The following is a 19882-nucleotide window of genomic DNA, read 5'->3' on the forward strand; positions in this document are numbered from 1 at the left end:
CTTTCAGGAATAAATACCAAAAAAAAGATATCTAAAAAATAATAATATAGTAATTATAAAACTTCTATTTTGCTGTAACATCTGAGATGTGGGATGTCGTTACACACTGAACTGGTCGACAACATCTGCTGGATTAGTGAGCAGTGTGGGACGTCTGAAGGACTAGTGAGCAGTGGGGGACGTCTGAAGGACTAGTGAGCAGTGGGGGACGTCTGAAGGACTAGTGAGCAGTGGGGGACGTCTGAAGGACTAGTGAGCAGTGGGGGACGTCTGAAGGACTAGTGAGCAGTGGGGGACGTCTGCAGGACTAGTGAGCAGTGGGGGACGTCTGCAGGACTAGTGAGCAGTGGGGAACATCTGCAGGACTAGTGAGCAGTGGGGGACGTCTGAAGGACTAGTGAGCAGTGGGGGACGTCTGCAGGACTAGTGAGCAGTGGGGGACGTCCTTACGCACTGTGACACACGTACAAGTACAAGACATACAGGCAAAACAAACACACCAGCAGGGTTGAGCATGCTGCACAGTGGCCGCGTGGACAAACTAGACTGACAGACGGACGGACTTCACGCAACACTGACACACTGACAGTGCAAATCTTCAGATGGCTATTAAGTACTGAATTAGGAGACCAAGAGATACACAAAAAACCCAGGCTAGCTTTCAGCTAGGTAGATATGAAGACATTTGTACAATTGTATCCATAAATTGGTTAATTCGATTTCCTTTTATCACTACGCAACAGTACAGTCACAGACGAGTCCAGGCTCCAGAAAAGCAGGCGGGAAAAAGCTTAGATTCAGCACTTAATAATCCGAACAAATCTTAGATTCAGCACAAAAAAGAAAACCAGGCCTTCACACCATTATTGGTTACACTACAGATCAGTATTGTCACTTATTTGCCTTTAGTGTTCACTGTTCAGTCTTCTTCATTAAAAAAACATTTAAAACATAAAATAAGAGGGCTGTTGTGACTGTGGAACACGGTGCCCAGTATGAACTGGCTATATGGAAACCTCGAACCTTTCAGAGACTTCCAGAATCGGAACAGGTGGCAGGAATATCAGTGAAATGGAATCGAGAACAACCAGGATAAACGCCAACGCCAGCCACCGCACGGAGGACGCCACCTGAACACCCGCGGCACGAGTGTTGAGTCGTTCACCGTTAGGAACAGTGACCAGTCACTTCCGTCTGACCGTGTTCGGAGGCCGACTTCGCCACTCTTGAGACCGTGGATACGCTCTGTCGTTGGTGGACCCCAACTACCGCAAGGGTGAGCGAGAGTCTGTTTGGGTAGAAGTGAAGCCAGCACACTGCCTTCTTATAGGGTGCTGACAGGCCAGGTAGGGTGCTGACAGCGGTCAGATAGGACAGGGTGCTGGCAGCGGTCAGACGGGTGGCGTTTCACAGATTTGAGGTTGTTTCTTTGTTGCAGATGGAGTTCTTTTCGCCCCCCCGCCCCGGGTCTCCTGTAATCACTCCAGTCCCCAGGAAACTGATCTCGCTTTCTAACAGGACAGAAAGTTCCAGAGTTCCTGGTGTTTCTTTGTGTGTGTGTGTGTGTATGTGTGTGTGTGTGTGCATGAGTGAGAGAGTCTGTGTGAGAGTGTGTGTGTGTTGTTAGCTCTACCACTCCGCGTCCCCGATGGCTTTGGAAAAGACGTAATCTCTGCCGTTCAGGTTCATGATCCCGTCCTTCAGGTGGAATTTCCATTTGTTCTTACTTCTGTGGATCTGAGGGGAGCCAATGGACAGCGTGGGAGTTAGGAGCACTCTCTCTCTCTCTCTCTCTCCCTCCCCGTCTCTCTCTCTCTCACCCTCACCGTCTCGTTCTCTCTCCCTCACCGTCTGTCTCTCTCCCTCGCCGTCTGTCTCTCTCTCCCTCGCCGTCTCTCTCTCCCTCACCGTCTCCCTCACCGTCTCCCTCTCCGTCTCTCTCTCTCTCTCTCCCTCACCGTCTCTCTCTCACCGTCTCTCTCCCTCCCCGTCTCTCTCTCTCCCTCCCCGTCTCTCTCTCTCCCTCCCCGTCTCTCTCTGTCTCTCTCTCCCTCCCTCACTGTCTCTCTCTCCCTCTCCGTCTCTCTCCGTCTCTCTCTCCGTCTCTCTCCCTCCCCGTCTCTCTCCCTCCCTCTGTCTCTCCCTCCCTCCCTCTCCGTCTCTCTCCCTCCCTCTCCGTCTCTCTCCGTCTCTCTCCCTCCCTCTCCGTCTCTCTCCCTCCCTCTCCGTCTCTCTCTCTCCCTCACCGCCTCTCTCTCCCTCAACGTCTCTCTCGCTCCCTCCATCTGTCTGTCTCTCTCCCATCTTTCCCTCTTGCTCTCCCTCCCCGTTTGTCTCTCACTCCTTCGCTCTCCCTCCTCCTCCCCCTATGTCTCTCTCCATCTCTCCCTCTCTCTCTCACAGGATGTCTAGGGTTTCCCCTGTGAGCTCTCTCTCTCACACACACAGGATGTCTGGTTCCCGCTGCGCTGAAGCCAGACGCTCTCGCACCGGACAGCGGCCCTGCAGCGGCTCACCTTGTCGTACCGGCACGCCGCCACGTTCTAACCTTGTTGTACCGGCACACCGCCACGTTCTCACCTTGTCGTACCGGCACGCCGCCACATTCTCACCTTGTCGTACCGGCACACCGTCACGTTCTCACCTTGTCGTACTGGCACACCACCACGTTCTCCGTGTCGAACAGCTCCTGGTCCTCCTCGTCGCTCACGTCGTCGCCGCTGTTGAGTGGTTCCTGAAACCCAGGAGAGCAGAGCGGAGAAACTCTTAGCGGCCTCACCAATGACCTCTCGTCACGTTCCGTACCACCGACGCGTCAATTACAGGCGCTGCCCACGCCCTCCGCAGGGCGGACTCGGGAGGTGTGACGCAATAACACTCAGGTGTCGGGGGGGGGGGGGGGGGGGTGGGGGGGCGCCTACGCACCTCTTCCACCTGTCCGTCCTCGCCCCCGTCTTTGTCCTTATCCTCGTCGTCATCCTCGTCGTACTCCTCCTCTTCGTCCTCGTCTTCGTCCGACGACGTGTCGCCGGCGCCGTCCACCTGCAGCATCATGGCGGCCTGCTGCTGCTGCTGTTGTTGTTGTTGTTGTGGGACCTGCAGCGGAACTACGCCCTGGGCCTGCTGCTGCACCTGCACCTGCTGGACCTGCTGCTGGACCTGGGCGGCCGCCTGGCCAGGCTGGGCCGCCATGGCCGCCTGCATCACCTGCACACGCGGGTCAGAGACGCCAGCTTGTGACCATTTCATACATAGATGTGTATTTTTTAACTATGCTTGACGTGAAATATTACAATATTAAATATTCCGAGTTGCGAAAAGCCACGGAGGCAGAAAATTCACAGGGACAGAATCTTGACCTTAGAACCTAACGAGGATCTCGAGAATACTCTGTTGGATCTACTGTACTCCGCACGCGTTCCCGTCATATCGCCATCCGGTGTGAGCTTTGCCGTACGGGCCTGGGCTGAGTTTCCCCCAGAGGCATCGTAGCGCTACGTTCATCGTAGCGCCACGATGAACGCCGTGGCTTACGATGAACGTAGCGCTACGATGCCTCTGGGAAACTCAGCCCAGTTCTATTCGTTGAGGTGTCACACAGAAGCGGATGGATTAGGCGGGAGAGCGGAGGGGGGTTGTCTGACTCTCGGTCCAACTGTACGAGGGCTGACCTGTGCGTTCTGCTGCACCTTGTTGCCTCCGGTGAGGACGATCTGCTGGGGCTGGATGATGACGCCCGTCTGCTGCGACAGCCCTCCCTGGAGAGGGGTCAGGACCTGCGGACACACAGCGGCACGCCGTCTAGGTCACGGCGCTCGGCTCGCACGTTTTCCACTGCTCCTAGGTAGGGCCTCTACCTCCACCAGGGGGCCTACTGCTCCACCAGGGGGTCTCTACCTCCATCAGGGGCCTATTATTCCAACAGGGGGCTTCTACTTTCACCAGGGGGCCTTCTACTCCAACAGGGGGGCTCTACCTCCACCGGGGGGCATACTACTCCAACAGGGGGCCTCTACCACCAGGGGGCCTACTACTTGAAGAATATAGGTAAAAGTCCACAGAGTCTTAAAGTCAATGTAATGCTTGTTTGTGTGTTTTTAATATATATAGAGAATATATGAGCTCACAACTAGATTAGAAACCACGGAGCAGTGGAGAGAGGAAATGGAGAAGGGTAGGGCAGAGACAACCTCCGCTATATAACCGAGCTATCAAGAGGTCGGGCTGACTTGGAAGCCGCCATACAGGCTGTAATGAGTGAAAGAGTCAAGATTGCGAAAGAACAACACGCCCAAGGGAAGGTCTTATCCCAGCTGGCTATTGACACGCAACATGCTCAAGAGCCGGCCACGCTCTCACTTTCAATAGATCTTAAAGGGCTACGGGACATGATGATATCCCAAACTGAGTTTCTTTCACAGCCTTCTCACACACTTAGCTCTCTGGTCCGACAGCCTGCGCTCACAGACCCTGATCAAAGGGGAGCCGCTCGGCCCCCACCTTCAGAAATTCCTCCGCCTCCAGCTCGGAAGGAGAAACCATCTTCCCAGGAGGTGACGTTTGGTACTACACCAGCCTCCAGTGAAACGCGACACCCTTCCCCCTCCCAAGGGCAGCCTTGGGAGGACGAGACATCCGATACCGAGACAGATGGTACGGTGCCCGATCTACCCCGCACCCGCCTCACTCAGTACCCCCCACAAATGGTGCTAAGAAGTCAAAATCCCCCAGGGGAGAGGTCTAACCGCTTGCGCCCTGTGCGCTGGACCACGGGGAGGGGCCGGGAACCTGTCATTCGTTTCATACCGGCCAAACCCGAGCATCTTGAACGATGGTCCCAGATGATCCGGCACCCACGGGAAGTAGGCATGACAGCCTGGGACGAAATAAATAGATTGAGGGTGCTTTTTACCACACACACTTCACTCCCAGTCTCCAGAAAGTCTCAACATCTTTATTTCCTTAAAGGACTTGGCACAACATTCTGTCCCATAATGTCTCCCAGTCCACCTAAGCAGATCCCAGATTCGGATGCTGCGGGGGAGCCCAGCGCCCCTTAAAATGACAAGAGAAAGGTGACACAGAACGCCCAATGTCACTTTAAGGGAAATAAGTAACGATATGTCACAGGCTATCTGGGAAAGGCTTAACTTAATCAAGTTACAGGATGAGGTGGTGGCTAAATATGATATTCAAGCAGAGGGGGAGGGGGGATGGCCCTTAGCCGACATCACAAGGGCCTGGGGGAAGACACTTGTCTCCCCAGAGACTCACATGAACGCCTCCAATGGTGTTCCCTGATTCTTAGCAGATCAGAATATGAGTCTCAGATGGAGAAAATCCAGTCAGAAAGAATGAGACAGGATTTGAAAGCCCGCATCACATGCTTAAAGGAAGCAAAACATCTCTCTGAGCTGTCTGTCACCTTGAGCTCTTTCTGTCGGCAGCCCACACACACCCATCAGTCTCTGGCTCTGCTTCGGGGGGGGGGGGCTACTCGGCCCCCACCTCCAGAATCTCTCTTGACTCCCGCTCCAATGGGAACATCATTCCCTAGGGTCAAAGGCCCCCTCCGGTTACAACACAAGTTCCAAACATCAATCTGGGTGGGGCTCGTAGGAGAGCCTCTCTTAGGACTTGACGTCCTGACTCAAATTAACTCATCTCTTGAATTCCAAGGGGGAAAAATCAGACTCACAAAACTGAGACGAGTGACTAAACCGGACCTAACCCGGCATCCCATATGGGCAAAAGACAAAAATGATTGTGGACTTCTGAAAATGGACCCGGTCACCTACACAGGCAGGCCGCCACCATGCACTCGTCAATATCCACTCTCTCCCCAAGCAATCGAGGGGATCAAACGACTCCTCAAAATCTTTGAAGAACGGGGAGTCCTGAGGAAAGCCCGCAGCGCCTCCAACAGCCCGGCATGGCCGGTCTTGAAACCTTCGGGAGAATGGCGCCTCTGCGTGGACTACAGAGTGGCAAACGAGTACGTGGACAAATTGGCGCCCCTAGTGGCGGACCCGTCCACCATCTTCAGTGCCCTAGACCCAGAGCACAAATGGTTCACCGTCATAGACATGACACAAGGCTTCTACAGTGTGCCTCTGGCAGAGGAGGTGCAGCCGTGGACAGCCTTCACCATCGATGGAGAACTGATTGAGGCGATCCGCCTCCCACAAGAACTGACGGTGCTGAAGGTCAAGGGCCACACGCGTGGTGATACCGCTGACAGCCGAGGGAACGCTTTGGCAGACCAAGCAGGCCAGAATGCGGCCCGAAATCAAGAACCCAGTCCAAAACATCTGTCACCAGTCCAAACGTCTCCACCTTATCAGATTGATACCATCACTCCACTGCCCCTATCATTCCCAGAGCAGTGGTCAGATAGAACGCATGAATCGCGTCATCAAGGAGAGGCTCACCAAGCATCACCAGGAGGGTGTGCCTTGGCCAGACGCTTTGAACATCGTTCTTTGCTCCATTCGAGCAACACACAACAGAGAAACGGGCCTCAGTCCGTTCAAGGTCGTCTGTGGGAGACCAATGTCACTCCCCAGAGCCATCGACCTCAGAAAAGCAGACATTCATCTCACAAGTGACTCATTGATCGGTTACTGTGAGAGGTTGAGCGTGGCACTAGCCAGAGCTCATCTCCAAGTGCGTATGGCATGGAGTGATGTCCCAGAAGGAGGGCACACTCTGATCCCAGGCCAGTACGTCATGATCAAAAAGATCAAAGAGAGATATTAGACGCACAGTGGGATGGGCCGCACCAGGTATTGCTCATCACCAACACTACAGTCAAGGTAGCAGCCAAACCAAATTGGATTCATGCTAGCCAATGCAAGGTGGTTGAACCACCGCCCTCTGAGGATTAGAACCACCACAGGTCATGACACTCAGGTTGAGACACTCTCAGGGAACTCAGGATGTAGACTATCATCAAATAACATCAGTGGCCTAACACTCCAAAAGTCAGGGACAACGATGGCAGTGTTGTTCGAACAGAGCCCTTGAGCTAAAGAATCATGCGTCTTAGGCATGAGGGCAAACTCGGGGTGAAGAACGCATTTTGGGGCATTCTCTGAAATATCCCAATATGTGCCACTGTTCAATGACTGTAGTTCTGCTGAAAGGGACAGAAATGAGTGTTAGGGCCTTAGTAATTGCGTAGATCCTGAGCCGACAAGCCAAAGTCTGACAGTGTTTCATGATAATTAATCCTTTATTTTCATCTTCCATCAGGGCATTATAACCAATATACCTTGTAGAACGTCTGATACTGTGATAGTTCCTTTTTGTTTCCTGTACCACAGATGGAGTTGGAGAAGGCCTTCCGGTTTACTCAGGCCCGCTGATAACACCATGCGGGGAGGGAAGTCTAAGGCCTTGACTTCGCGCCACAGCCGCAGCCAGCAGAGAAGCAGGGAGAGAGAGAGACTAGGGAAACATCCCAGTGTTCCATGTGATTGTATCTTTGTACAATAAATCTATCATCTGTCGCCGCTTCCAATCCCGTGTTGGGTGATTTTATCAATACTATCACAACAAAGGCTATCAACATCGTGGTTCATAATTAGATGGTGCTGCAACTTTATTAAGGCTTATACAAAATTACACAACGTAGAGCAACAAAGAAGAAAAACGCCAAAAGCCAACAACTACTCCAACAGGGGGCTTTTACTTTCACCAGGGGCCTACTGCTCCAACAGGGGGGCTCTACCTCCACCAGGGGGCCTATGCTTCACCAGGGGGCCTATGCTCCACCAGGGGGCCTCTACCTCCACCAGGTACCAACTGCTATCAGAAATCAACTATTCTACTTAACTAGAGAGTCTGAAATGACTACCCAGTCCACCCGTTCGTGCGTGAAGAACCCAGTGTGTAGGTGGGGAGGCAGAGAGGGACAGACGGATGGTGGACCTACCTGGGTGATGGGGCGTACCTGCTGTATGACCGGGGCCTGGACCCCCGGCTGCATCTGGGGCAGCACCTGAGACTGCAGCATCACCTGCTGCTGGGGTTGGATGATGTACTGAGCCCCGTTGGGCGCTCGCAACACCTGGAGGATCTGACCTGGTGGGGGAAAGGGAAGGAGGGGGAAGAGGAGTCGGTCAGGCTCGGGGGAGACTCTCAGCGCAGCAAGCGAGGTCCGCCTTCGCAACGGCGGCACGCTCAAAAGCAATCCCCTCGCCGGTCCGGCATAAATCCCCCCCCCCCGCGCGCGCGCCGAGCCAATCGGGGAGGGCGAGCCGCTGTTACCTTGGTGGGTGATGAGCTGCTGGTAGGGGGTGACTCCCGCCGGGAGGGCCAGGGTTGCTGCAGTCGCCGCTGCACTCTGGTGGACAGATAGGGAAATACATGCGCCGTCAGCAGCGGCCCGACGCCAGGGACGAGGACACGGAGGGAGAGGGAGGGGGGACAGCGCGTCCACGGGTCAGACCACGCGGGTCGTCCGGCGCCAACAGATGGCCAGAGGCGGGAGGGACGCATAACAGAGAGGAGGAAAGAGAGAGAGAGAGAGAGAGAAAGAGAGAGAGAGGGGCGGAGGGGTAGAAAGTGCGAGGCACCTCCCAAGGGTTATCTGGTCTGTAATCCGGTCTGCATCCCTAAGCCCTCGCTGAAATATCTCCTGAGCGGCCCCTCCCCTCCCAGCTGTTTCCCGGCTGCGCTCTGGAGTCACGCTCCGGGGACGGGCGCTGGGCAGGGAAACGAGCGGACGACTCCCCAAATTTTGGAGGCAAGCTTACCGTCATCGTATAGGTGAAATCGAATAAGATCTAATAATGGCTTAGGCTGAAAACCATCCCTGTGTGTGTGTGTGTGTGTGGATAGGGGTCTTACAGAAGTGAAGGTTCAACTACTATGGTAAATGAACTGCGTTTGGCATTTTATCCAAAGTGCTTTACAATAGCCTCTCATGCACCCATTCACACACACATCCACACACCAATGGCGGCAGCTACCATGCTATCCTGCTCATTGAGATTCAGTGTCTTGCCCAAGGACACTTCGACACGTGGACAGGAGGCGGGATTCGAACCTCCGACCCTACGATCATTGGACGGCCCGCTCTACCACTGAGCCACAGCCGGGCTGAGTTCACTCACCATCCCTGTCGCACTCATATGCTGCATAATCTTGGGATCCTGAACAATGACTTGCTGCTGGGGAGCTGGAGAGAGAGAGAAGAGGGACGATTACCAACCGGACCGTCCTTCTCTAACTCATAATAACGGTTAGCCTGATCTTATCATAGCGTGTTTAGCGTGGGAGTAGCTACCGGTAGTGCTTACTCTTTTAACATGGTTCAGGTTCACAACAGCCAAGACGGTTAGAAGGAAATTTGGTTTCATGACTGCCAAATTGGAATGATGAAAAATAAATTTGTTTTTAAGTTTTCCAGATCCAGGACGTCAAATGGAGACTCGGGTCGAGATGGCCGCTGTAAAACAACCATCTCTGCTGTTGTTATGCGAGTCCGGCTTTGCAGCCTACTAAGTTGGGCTATGCCGAGCGCGCGACGGGTGGGTCAGTTAGTAAACACTGTCCGCTCTGAGACTCGTATTTCGGACGGGCCCTGTCACCGACGCCTGGGGGGGCGTGGCGCTCACCTGACTGCTGCTGGGTGAGCAGGACCTGCTGGGTCTGGGCGGGCGGCGCCACCTGCTGGGCATGCTGGGCGGCGTGCTGCTGCTGGGCAGCCTGCAGGGCCTGCTGCTCCTCCGTGTGGAAGCCCTCCACCGCCTTGGACTGCATCAGCTTGTTCTCCCACAGCTAGGACGGGCGGGCGGGGGGGGGGAGAGAGACCAGTTAAATGGATGAGAAGCAGCTCTGAAGCCACAGTTGAGGGGAAAGAGAAGGGGAGACTGTTGAAAACGGGTACAGTAACAGTCATCTTTGATCTTCCAGCTAAAATTGGAGAGAAGTGGATGGTCAGGCCTTTTCTAAAATTGATAAGAGGCGATTGATAAATATAAATGTTATCCCATACCTACAAGAGGACAGGACGACTGATTTAAAATGGAGGGTAGGTAGTTAATCCGTTCCCCAAAGCTCAATGTCCCTAAGGCAATTAGGACACCACATCTCCCACGAGTGCACCAGGATTTAGGCCTGGGAGCAGGCGGAGAGGAGGAACGTGTCCCGTACCGTTTTTAGCTCCATCAGAACTTGCTCGTCCACCCCTTCATCCAGGAAGAGCTCCCGGACTTCGTTGATCACATCTTCAATCACCGACCTGTACAATTTAGGCTAGAACGAGAATACAACACTGTTAGTCCCAGTATATCTAGATAACGTTACAGTGTTGCTATGTATGCTGGTGTTCTTCGTCCTGATATTGACGACCTTATGTAAATAATGGTCAGTTTACTGACCATCTTCCGAAGTTGATGTTAGAACTCAGACTGCATATCTCAGACTGAAATATGAATAGCTGGCCTCGTAATAGCTGAGTGATTTTACATTAAATCTGGAAAATGAAAATGCAATTCCACAATAGCATTTTAATTTTCCACTTTTGGCTACATTATTTGAGACAATATGAAAATTTAAATGCAATAATGTGATCTGCGTTTTAAATATGTATGTATATTGGTATACACACACATCCACTTTATGGTTAACACAATTCAAATGTTAGGCTAACTTAAATTTTCTAATTCAAAAGTGAGAAACAGAGCCCTCATTTGCAATTCAATGTCCACACTCTAAAGCCGTTTTCCTAATTTAATGAAAACTAGTGCACGGTGCTCATAGTGCACGGTGCTCATAGGAACGGTGTGGTATACTGTTTATCGGTAAGATGCAACTTTAAGATTTTAAGATTATGCACAATACCTGAGGAGTCGTCGTCTATCGATTGATTAATTAATCTATGTATCTATTTAAAATTTTCATTTTCTGTGGCAGCCCCTAGGGTTGGAGATGGTGGGGGGTAGTTTGGTGCACTCAGGGCTCTCTTTTTGAGCCCCGGTCCTTGTTGGGAGATGCGCGCTAACCCCATTCTTAAACCATCGTCGTATTTGACTGTACTAAAACGGTCCCAAGAACAACAATAGCGACACCGGCCACTGCCCTGCACTGTCCGCTACACTGCTCTGCTCTCCGTCCCCCTGCTAGCCCTAGCCATGTCTGCTTCAGCTCTCCGTCCCCCTGCTAGCCATGTCTGCTTCACTATTTAAAGCGCAGCCTGGTGTTTATATGTAGAGCCAGTGACGTAGCGCTGAGTAGCACCTTCCCATCCCGGGCAGTCTATATAGAGAGCCAACATGGCGGTATAAAACCAGGCGCCGAGGGGAGGACGGTCACAACCCAACAGAGGAGACATGGAAGCCATTTTACGGAGCGGCGGTCCGAGCCTCGTGTCGATGTCTGTTTTATGGTAGATTGTGATAGCTTAGCTACACACTGTAAATGGCAAGTGTGGCTTTATTTTGTTTTGATATTTTAAGTAGGGCCAAGAAAGAAGATTGAAATGGGTAGCTAGCTAAAAGTGGAGTTTTTTAGGCTGCTATCCATCCGAGTGCATATCGTGGAATGGTGGACTTCAGGCATTGCTATCTACTAGCCAGCTAGACATTGACGATCCTACTGGAATTCAAAACAACGTTTCGCATCGAACCACATTTTAATCTTGACATTGGTATTTTGGCAAACAATAATTACTGCATTAGAACGTCATTTAAACTGTCGAACGAGGCTGATGCTTGAAACAACCTTCAGCTCCCAATGCAACACTACAATCCAGTCACGAGCCAGCAGTAATAATCAAGGCATTGCAAAAAGCTAGCATGTAACGGTAACTTATATATGCACCATAGCTTTAGTGTGACATTCAGACGAGCAACATCAACCTCGTCAACTTCTTAGCTAGCCAACTAAATGCCCATTAATATCAAACCAGAATTTCTGACCATTGAAGCTTGCAAAATTTCTGAGCCAGGTTCTCTAACCAGCTTCTAAATTACAACATTCGCGAGTCAGGCAACCGGTGCCTGGACACCGAAATGTTCGAATCTGGTTTCGAAAAGAGGCTAAAATGGCCTATTGAGGCACGTATGGCAATCTTTTTTTTATTGATGATGTTGCAAACAATATTTAATGTCCTCTTTTATTTGAGTGCACTGAAAATGCAATCCCTTCTGCACCTAATAGTTATTTTGCCACCATAGTTCCTTTTCACGGACTCCTTTGAGATAGATCCTTACCACTGGGTTCGAGTTAGCCGAGCTCGCCATTATACGCGTAGTGTAAAACCACACGAAAAACAAGCGAGGAATAGATCAAAACGAAAAAAAACGTTCTAAAACAACTGGGAACGACACTTAAAAGTAGCCGGCATTACTTTTGTAAATAAAACACAGGTTTTAACGGTCTTATTTACAATCCCGGGCTGTGCTTTCCCAGCCGTCCTTCCCTCGTCGTCGTCCTCCTTTATATAGTGAGCGATGGAGCTGCGAGTGCGCGAGACATAGGGCAGGGTCAACCCGGGCATCTCGCGACGTATCGCGTGAACTTACGATTGTCGACCAGATTCTGAAGTGCTGGGACATGTAGGCCTTTTTTTGTAATGGCATGCAAATATAATGAGCCTGATATGACCTAATTGTAACGAACTCATACATGTCCACATAATCTTTTTTAAACAAACAACTATTGACGTTTCATATCTGTAATATAGTCCTTGGAGTGTTCTATTGTGTATTGTTTTAGGGGGATTCATGTTAGCCTATGTGTTACTGTCCGTCCTGATTTTTTAAGACATCAGGGACCGTGTTGGCAATAAGTGTTTCACTTTTGTATGTTATCCTTTGGATTTTATTGTCTGCAAAATCCCTAAATAAAACCAACCAATGTCTACATAAGTTCAAATTGCGTTGAATCTTGATCACAATAAAACATTTTATGATAACTGTTGCCCTCTGTATGTAAACAGAAAATGTCCAATCATCAACACTGTTTCTTTTGCAAACGGATCCAGATAAATGACATAATGTTTTGGCAGTACGAATCTGTGGGACGTTTTCAGTCAGCAGTGTCTGCAACTTGTTCAATGATGCAACTGACTTATTGCCTTTGTATGACTTCAGTGTTTTATGCAATATGTAGGCTATTGTTCTTGTGTTTGGTGCACTGCTGTAGTTCTGTTTTATCAATTCTACTGAAATGATACTGTATTTGTTTTTATAACTATTATGCTGAATTGTTTATACTTGTCATCTTGTGGTGTTATTACTATTGTAGCTATAATTTTTTTATTACTATTATACTGTATTATATTTCTTTACTGGCACTATGATGTGTTAATGTGTCGCTGCTACGAGGTTGAGGAGCCAGTATCCAAGAATCTGACTCCTCTGTGCATGTGTCTGGGTGAGGACCTCTCTTGGATCCTCAATACCTCATCACTGGTCAAGAAGGCTCACCAGCATCTCTTCTTTCTGAGGAGACTGAGGAAAGCCCACCTATCTCCTCAGATCCTGGTGAAATTCTACCGGTGTGTCACAGAGAGCATTCTCACCAACGCCATCACTGTCTGGTTTGCACAGCCTCATACCAGAAAGCAGTGCAGAGGGTGGTAAACACCGCCCAACGCAACACTGGCACATCACTCCCTGCTGTTGAGTCCGTCCACCACAAACGATGTCTGAGGAAGGAACGCAGCATCGTCAAGGACTCCTCTCACCCCAAACACGGACGGCCCTTCTCCCTTCTGGGAGGCGCTACTCTGTTCCAAGACCAGCAGACTTAGGAACAGCTTCTTCTCCTCAGCAGTCATCTCTCTGAACTCATTACAATGACAGTCCCCTCCTCAATGACCCCCACTCACCCTTTCCATATTAACTCTGAACCACAAGACTCTGCAATACCCCGCTGATATACATGCATATAGCTCATGTATAATACTGCTGTACATATCCAATACATACTGTATATTTCTATTTACCATTCTTATTTACCGTCTGTACATATCTGCATATACATACGCCTGTACAAACCTGCATTTGCCTGTATATACTATATCTGTACATACCTTTCACCTATCATATACATATATTTATATAATAATACTTCAACACTGTACCTGATTGCACTGTACTGTTTTTGTTATTATACTGTATTGTTATTGCACTGTACTGTTAAGTTTTCACTCTGGTTAGATGCCAGACTTATTTTCGTGCTGTATAGTGACAATAAATTTGAATCTAATCTAATGTACAAATGATTATCATGTAACAATAAAGGCATCTGAATCTGTGAATGGCTCCGCATCTTGAACCTCCTTGATGTAGTAACTCAGTCTTGCCACAAGAGTGCGATCACATAACATAGAACATAGCTCGGGTTCCTTGTGATGACCCACATCACAATCAATAGCAAGGTGACAGCAGAGGATAATAGTATATGCATGCAATAATGTGCTATCAATGCAATGCTTGGTGTATTTTGGGGCACATCAGAAAATGAATGTGTCTCCACCGCCTAGACCAGCCGAATACATTGCTGATGCTTGAGGGGATAATTCCCCCAAAACATGAGGACATAAATGAGAGCTGACAGAGAGCCTTACCTCCACTTCGGTCTCCATGGAAACTTGCCCCAGTGGACATTCTGTGGATAAGAATGCTAGACCATGGAGTACAGAGCTTGTTCTTCATCAGTCAAGTTAAAAGCATAGCCAACCTCTTGTCTTCCCTTCCTAGTGGCATACTATTTTGCTGTCTGTGCCATATTCTATGCATTTGATGGATATAAAGGAGAAATTATGCTGTATGTTTACTGTAGGTTTATCATAGTCAAAACATTTTCTAAATCACTTTTGATTTTAGACTTTTGAAAAACTTAGTTCTAGGAAAGTAAACGAGTGTCTGAGAACCAGACATGTACTGTAGCATCAGACATCAGACACCAGACAGACGGGGCTATCAAAGGCACCGCCACCTTTCAATCCCAGCAGCCGGCAACTCACTGGAACGATGCCCCTTAAAGATGTACAGAATGCACACTTTCTTCCCTTTTCTTTGCTGCAGTTGCATAGCAACAGAGAGAGAGAGAGAAGGAGAGAGAGAGAAAGCAAGCTCCAGTTGTGCAGGAAGAGAGAGAGAGGGGGAGAGGGGGGGAGAGAGAGAGAGAAAGAGGGGGGGGAGAGAGATGGGTGCATGGGGAGGCAGTGACTCGTGATTAAGCCAGTCTTGATTTTAATTATGAATGGACTTCCACTGCCACATGGCTCTAAAATGGCAGCAGCCCACAGATTGATAGGCATTAAGGAACTCTGTCTCTATCGCTCTCAACGATTGTGCTTTCCCAAGGACGAGCGAGGCTCCTTCCTTCAATCAGAGCTATTGGACTGTAATGGTCTGGGGAAGTAAATTAATAATTAGACTGCTGAAAGGCCCTCGTTATTATAAGACCCTTGTTGATGTGAAAATTGGAGGTCAATAATGGGGTCAGTCTACATTGCAGGCACTGGTCCCACCCTCACCTAATGGGTCCTCTAGCAGGAGATAAGCTCACTTAAGAACTCTTATATGAAGTATTTGTTTGGCATTGCTTATGCTTACAGTGCTTGTTCTGCTTATACTGTACTTGTTGTAAAAGGGAGTGTTGAGTACTAGTACTGTGACATATTGATATAGACTGAGATTGATAGCTTGGTCCTATGTCTTTCAAGCACAAGAGTCATGTTTTACTACACTTTTACAACTTGTATTTTTTATTATTGCAACTGGAAGACAATACATCACATAAACATTATTGTAGGTTTCAGAAAAATGGAAAAGAAAAAACAACATTTATAATTTTTTGTCACAGTATTGGACAACGTTGATATTTACATGTATGGATGAGTTTAGTTTTGAAATCGTTCTTTGGCAATATGATTGCACAACAAGGAAAGAATCGAACATCCATTGAAAACCAACACCTGGGTGCCCTCTGTATGACATCTCACAGATCAATAATAGTTTGCATGTTGACATCTCTACCCTGTGGCTTCCAAGCACTCATCTCAAATAGCCAACGTAAAACGGCAGTATTGTAAAGTATTGGCAGTAAACAGAAACACCAAAAATGAAAATGTTGATAACAAAAACGACAGAACTTGTATTGAGCAAGGTTTGGCAGGTTTAGTTAATAAATCACTTCTCTTTCTCATTCCAAGGCTCTTTTTCAGGCAGTGCAGCGCTGCTTCTACCCCTTCAACAATGTCATCTCATAACCCCTGTGAGGTTCTATTTTCCAAGTAGGGGTCATGAGCTCACCTCTCCTGCATGTCACCATGAGTCACTGGAAGAGATGGTGGTTACCAAAGCAACACGTTCTCCTTGACATGCCTCTGTCAACTGAAAACTAATGAGTCACCAGCAGCACACTGGTGTGTTGCTGTAAATACCACCCAGGACTTGACCTGTGTTACAGGACCACCGGCATGAAGTTCAGACAGGGTAGACAGGCCGCCTGTTCATATGTCTGAATCCGTAGCACGTTGATATTACGCTGAAAACCGTCACGCCGGTGACGGGTGACACGAGACGGTGGTAACGGAACACCTGCCGCCGTACGGTTGGTCGTCTAACTGGCTTCCTCACAGTTGCTCGCCACCTCTCTCTCACTCAGAGTATACCTGGCTTCTTTTAAACCCCCTCGTTCATTGCACCTAACCTCAACTAACCAGCCTCTGACATTCTCACAGTCAGACAAATGGTGGTGACTTTATGCAGACAGATATGTATGTAAGGGGTAGTGAACATTCCTCACAAATCCATGGTGGCAGTTGTAATATATCACTTTAAATCTTGGAGAACGTGAGGGCCCATGATTGCGCCTGTGAAATTCTCTCTACAGGCAGGTAAATCACTCATGATCACTGGTTCTAAGTAAGACGTCCCGGGCTGCACATGCATACGGGATCCAATGTGACCTTCACCAAAAGGCTTCAGGATAATCTGGAGTCTGTAACTCACTGAGCATTCCACCAAACTCCCTCCAACATGTCCGCACAACGTGTAACTAAACCAGAGGGTCATAACGCGCTGCTCAGGATGTAAACACGTTAAATACATCAAATCAGAAGTCTGAAGGACCAGGGTGCCACACGTTAAAGGGTGAATGGGTTTGGACACACACGCACTCACTCACGCACACACACAACTGGCTTGTTGTGATTAACACTAGAACATATTTCTCATGAAAGAGGCAGACAGATGACTGAGGGCCACATGAAGAGGCTATTCTGACCAATCATAGTCCACTCTATACTGTACCCAGAAACCCTCAGGAGCAGGCTCTCCCATCGCCCCAAAAGTTCCTCCCTGAAGAAGATCTGACTTTAAAAGCCCACTCTGAAGAAATACAATATCAATTTAATAAAAAACAAAAAACTCTAGATAAAATGTAACTAAATTCAGGGTATAAGAATTGGCGGCAAAACTTTTTTTTTGTAATCTTTCCTCTAGGATCTACGTTATGAAAATAAGTCATGCTTCATGCTAAATACATTGTTTATCTTACATGTTCTTTGAATAAAAAAAGATTTACTTTTTATCTTATTTACAAGCACCCATGCAATATAACTGAGAAAGTCCTGCAGGTCAAATTGCTTCAATTAGGAAAGGAAAAATAAAATATTTTCTAACCTTTTTACAGAGTTGTCCAGACAGGACAAATTGCTTATATCTTTATGAGGGTAGTAGGGGAGAACGACACAAACAGAAATGCAAGAAACAACAACAAATCCACAGTTATGTATACAGGGTCTGATTCTGTCAGATGATAGGCTGTGTACTGGGTGGTTTGTGTGAGAGGGCGGGGGACAGGAAGTGTTCCAGGGACCTCTACGACAGGGAGCAAGGACAACACGGAGCAGATATTGCCTCTCATCCGACACACCAACACAACCATCCTCATGGTGATGAGAAAAAAAATACCCACGTTTATGGAACTATTCTTAAATACTGCAAGTGCTTCTCAAAAAGGTGTTCATCCCCATTACGTATCTACTGTACTATGAATCATCAAAATCTTAAGTCTTAAGTACATGACTCATACAGGTTCATCAGATTTTACAATTATTTCGACATTTTAAAGACATCATCTAGATTGGTGGTCTGACTTCACTATGCCTTGTGTTAGCTGTCAGAGTGGCTACGGGAAGCATCCTGGTCTTTCGTCTTTGGCACGGTCTCACATTTGTGCTCTTGGTGGTGTTACGGTGCGTGTGCCAGCAGAAAGAAGAGTTCTAGAGTTCTAAGAGTTCTAGATCCGTTAATATTGTTGGCTCAACTTCCTGGCTGATGTTCTGTAAGTGGAAGATTACTACAGAGTCACAGACATACAGACCTCATCTGACAGTTACAGATGATACCAATGGTTATCTCATTAATATATTTTTTTGTAGCATGTTTTCCCATATCTGTAACAAAAATGTGTTTTTCTATGGCTTTCATCCCCTTGACACAACAAAAACACAACGAAGACACATGAGAACTGATCCCACCATAGTGTTGCTGAACATGTGATAGGAAAACAGAGATTCTTGATATTGCCACAAATAAGTAGGATTCACCTAATGCCCTGGAGATAGATAGAGAGATGAGAAGAGTAGTGTCTATTGAGAGACTAGTGTTTTAGTAACTTTATCTCTTGGCCTGTGTGGGTCATTGTGTGTATTTGTGTGTATGTGCGTGCGTGTGTGTGTGTGTGTGTGTGGCCTTAGTCTCTCAGGGCCTCTTTGGGCTCCTTCTGGCCCTTGGCGGTGCGGTTGGTGATGTTGTTGAGGCAGGCCCTGACTCCGGCCAGGTGGAGCAGCGAGCCGGCCGCCTCCTTCATCTCCTCGTCGTCGCTCTCCGGCGGTTTCTCCGCCGCGCGCCGCTTCTTCAGGGGCAGCGTGTCGCCCAGGGCCCGCAGGCGGTTTTTCGTCCACGGCAGGGCGGCGCCCCGCGCCCTCCGGGGCTGCTGGGAAAGGAAGGCGGAGTCCACGGGAATCTCCCTGGGCTCGGATTTGATCCCCCGGACCTCCACGGCGATGACGTCGTCATCGTCGTCGTCGTCGCCAGACGGCCCCTGGGAGGAGCAGGGCATGCTGGGGCTTTTACCGGTGCTGTAGGTGTGGTCCTCGCCCTGGTCGTCGCCAGGGGGGGCGGAGTCACCGGAGGGGGCGGCGTGACCGCGGCTCAGGTAGTCCCCCAGAGCTGACCTGGGTGGGAAAGAGATAGCGAGGACTTACTTCCTACTCTAGGCACACATACACACGGCGTGTAGCAGGCCAACACTGGTCCAACAGCGAAGGCGCATAGGGTTCCAGCGTATCGGGCGTAGCTCACGACTCCTCCTCACAAGCTCCGCCCTCAGTGTCGTCGGCCAGTCTGGGACCTGGCCTATATAGAACTAACCGGAGAACGTTCTGGAACGAGACCCCGTGCGGCGCGGGGAGCGTCTATGTACTGTAGCCAGGAGGCAGCGCGACGCGGTCACCCACGCTGTCCCCCCCCCCAGCCCTCGTTCGCCCGCGACCACTGTTCGCATCTCACGGGGAAAACGCACGCCCCTCTGTGTGATCAAATATTCAGCGCATACCTTAGCTGAGCCTTTGGGTATGTTTAATTCATTACGCGGCGCGGGCCTTCATACTCTTATGCGTCCATGATGGACGAGCGCGCCCCGGTGTTTCTGAGGCCTCCGTTTGAGTCACCAGGCTCTCCCACAGAAATCAAACCTGCCCACGCGCAGCCGCTCTATAAACACACCCGGGCGAAACGCAATAAGCGGGAGGGGCACGACGCACAGAGGACGCGAGAGGGTCATAAAAAGAGAGATGTGGTTCTAAACAGCAGGAAAATACAGGTGCGCGCGTGGGTGTGTGTGCGTG

General features: G+C 49.4%; 2 protein-coding genes across 2 annotated transcripts in view; both read right to left on the minus strand.

Annotated features, from left to right (window-relative positions):
* Positions 1–12431, minus strand: gtf2a1 (general transcription factor IIA, 1). The gene is made up of 10 exons (XM_084439967.1): positions 12222–12431; positions 10162–10263; positions 9624–9786; positions 9120–9184; positions 8272–8347; positions 7937–8085; positions 3672–3776; positions 2926–3207; positions 2645–2734; positions 1–1737 (listed from the first exon to the last, which is right to left on the minus strand). Exons 1-10 carry the CDS (start codon positions 12249–12251, stop codon positions 1630–1632), a joined length of 1170 nt encoding a protein of 389 aa, XP_084296093.1. The 5' UTR covers positions 12252–12431; the 3' UTR covers positions 1–1629.
* Positions 12432–15723: 3292 nt separating this feature from the next.
* LOC311310547 (forkhead box protein N3-like) overlaps positions 15724–19882 on the minus strand; it is a gene marked incomplete at its 5' end in the record, with an annotated part of 11453 nt that continues 7294 nt past the window's right edge. The window contains one exon of the mRNA XM_084440056.1: positions 15724–19210. Within this exon, the coding sequence (XP_084296182.1) occupies positions 18727–19210 (484 nt within the window). The 3' untranslated portion in view covers positions 15724–18726. The remainder of the gene's footprint in view (positions 19211–19882) is intronic.

Source organism: Borostomias antarcticus (genome assembly GCF_949987555.1).
Source record: "Borostomias antarcticus genome assembly, chromosome: 6".
Taxonomy (NCBI): domain Eukaryota; kingdom Metazoa; phylum Chordata; class Actinopteri; order Stomiiformes; family Stomiidae; genus Borostomias; species Borostomias antarcticus.

Coding starts and splice junctions, on each gene's coding strand:
- gtf2a1 (XM_084439967.1), bottom strand. CDS start 12,251: ATGGCGAGCTCGGCTAACTCGAACCCAGTG. Junction 3,777..7,936: donor AGGTACGCCCCATCACCCAG/GTAGGTCCACCA, acceptor GTGTGTCCGCAG/GTCCTGACCCCTCTCCAGGG. Junction 2,735..2,925: donor AGGACGGACAGGTGGAAGAG/GTGCGTAGGCGC, acceptor CCTGGGTTTCAG/GAACCACTCAACAGCGGCGA.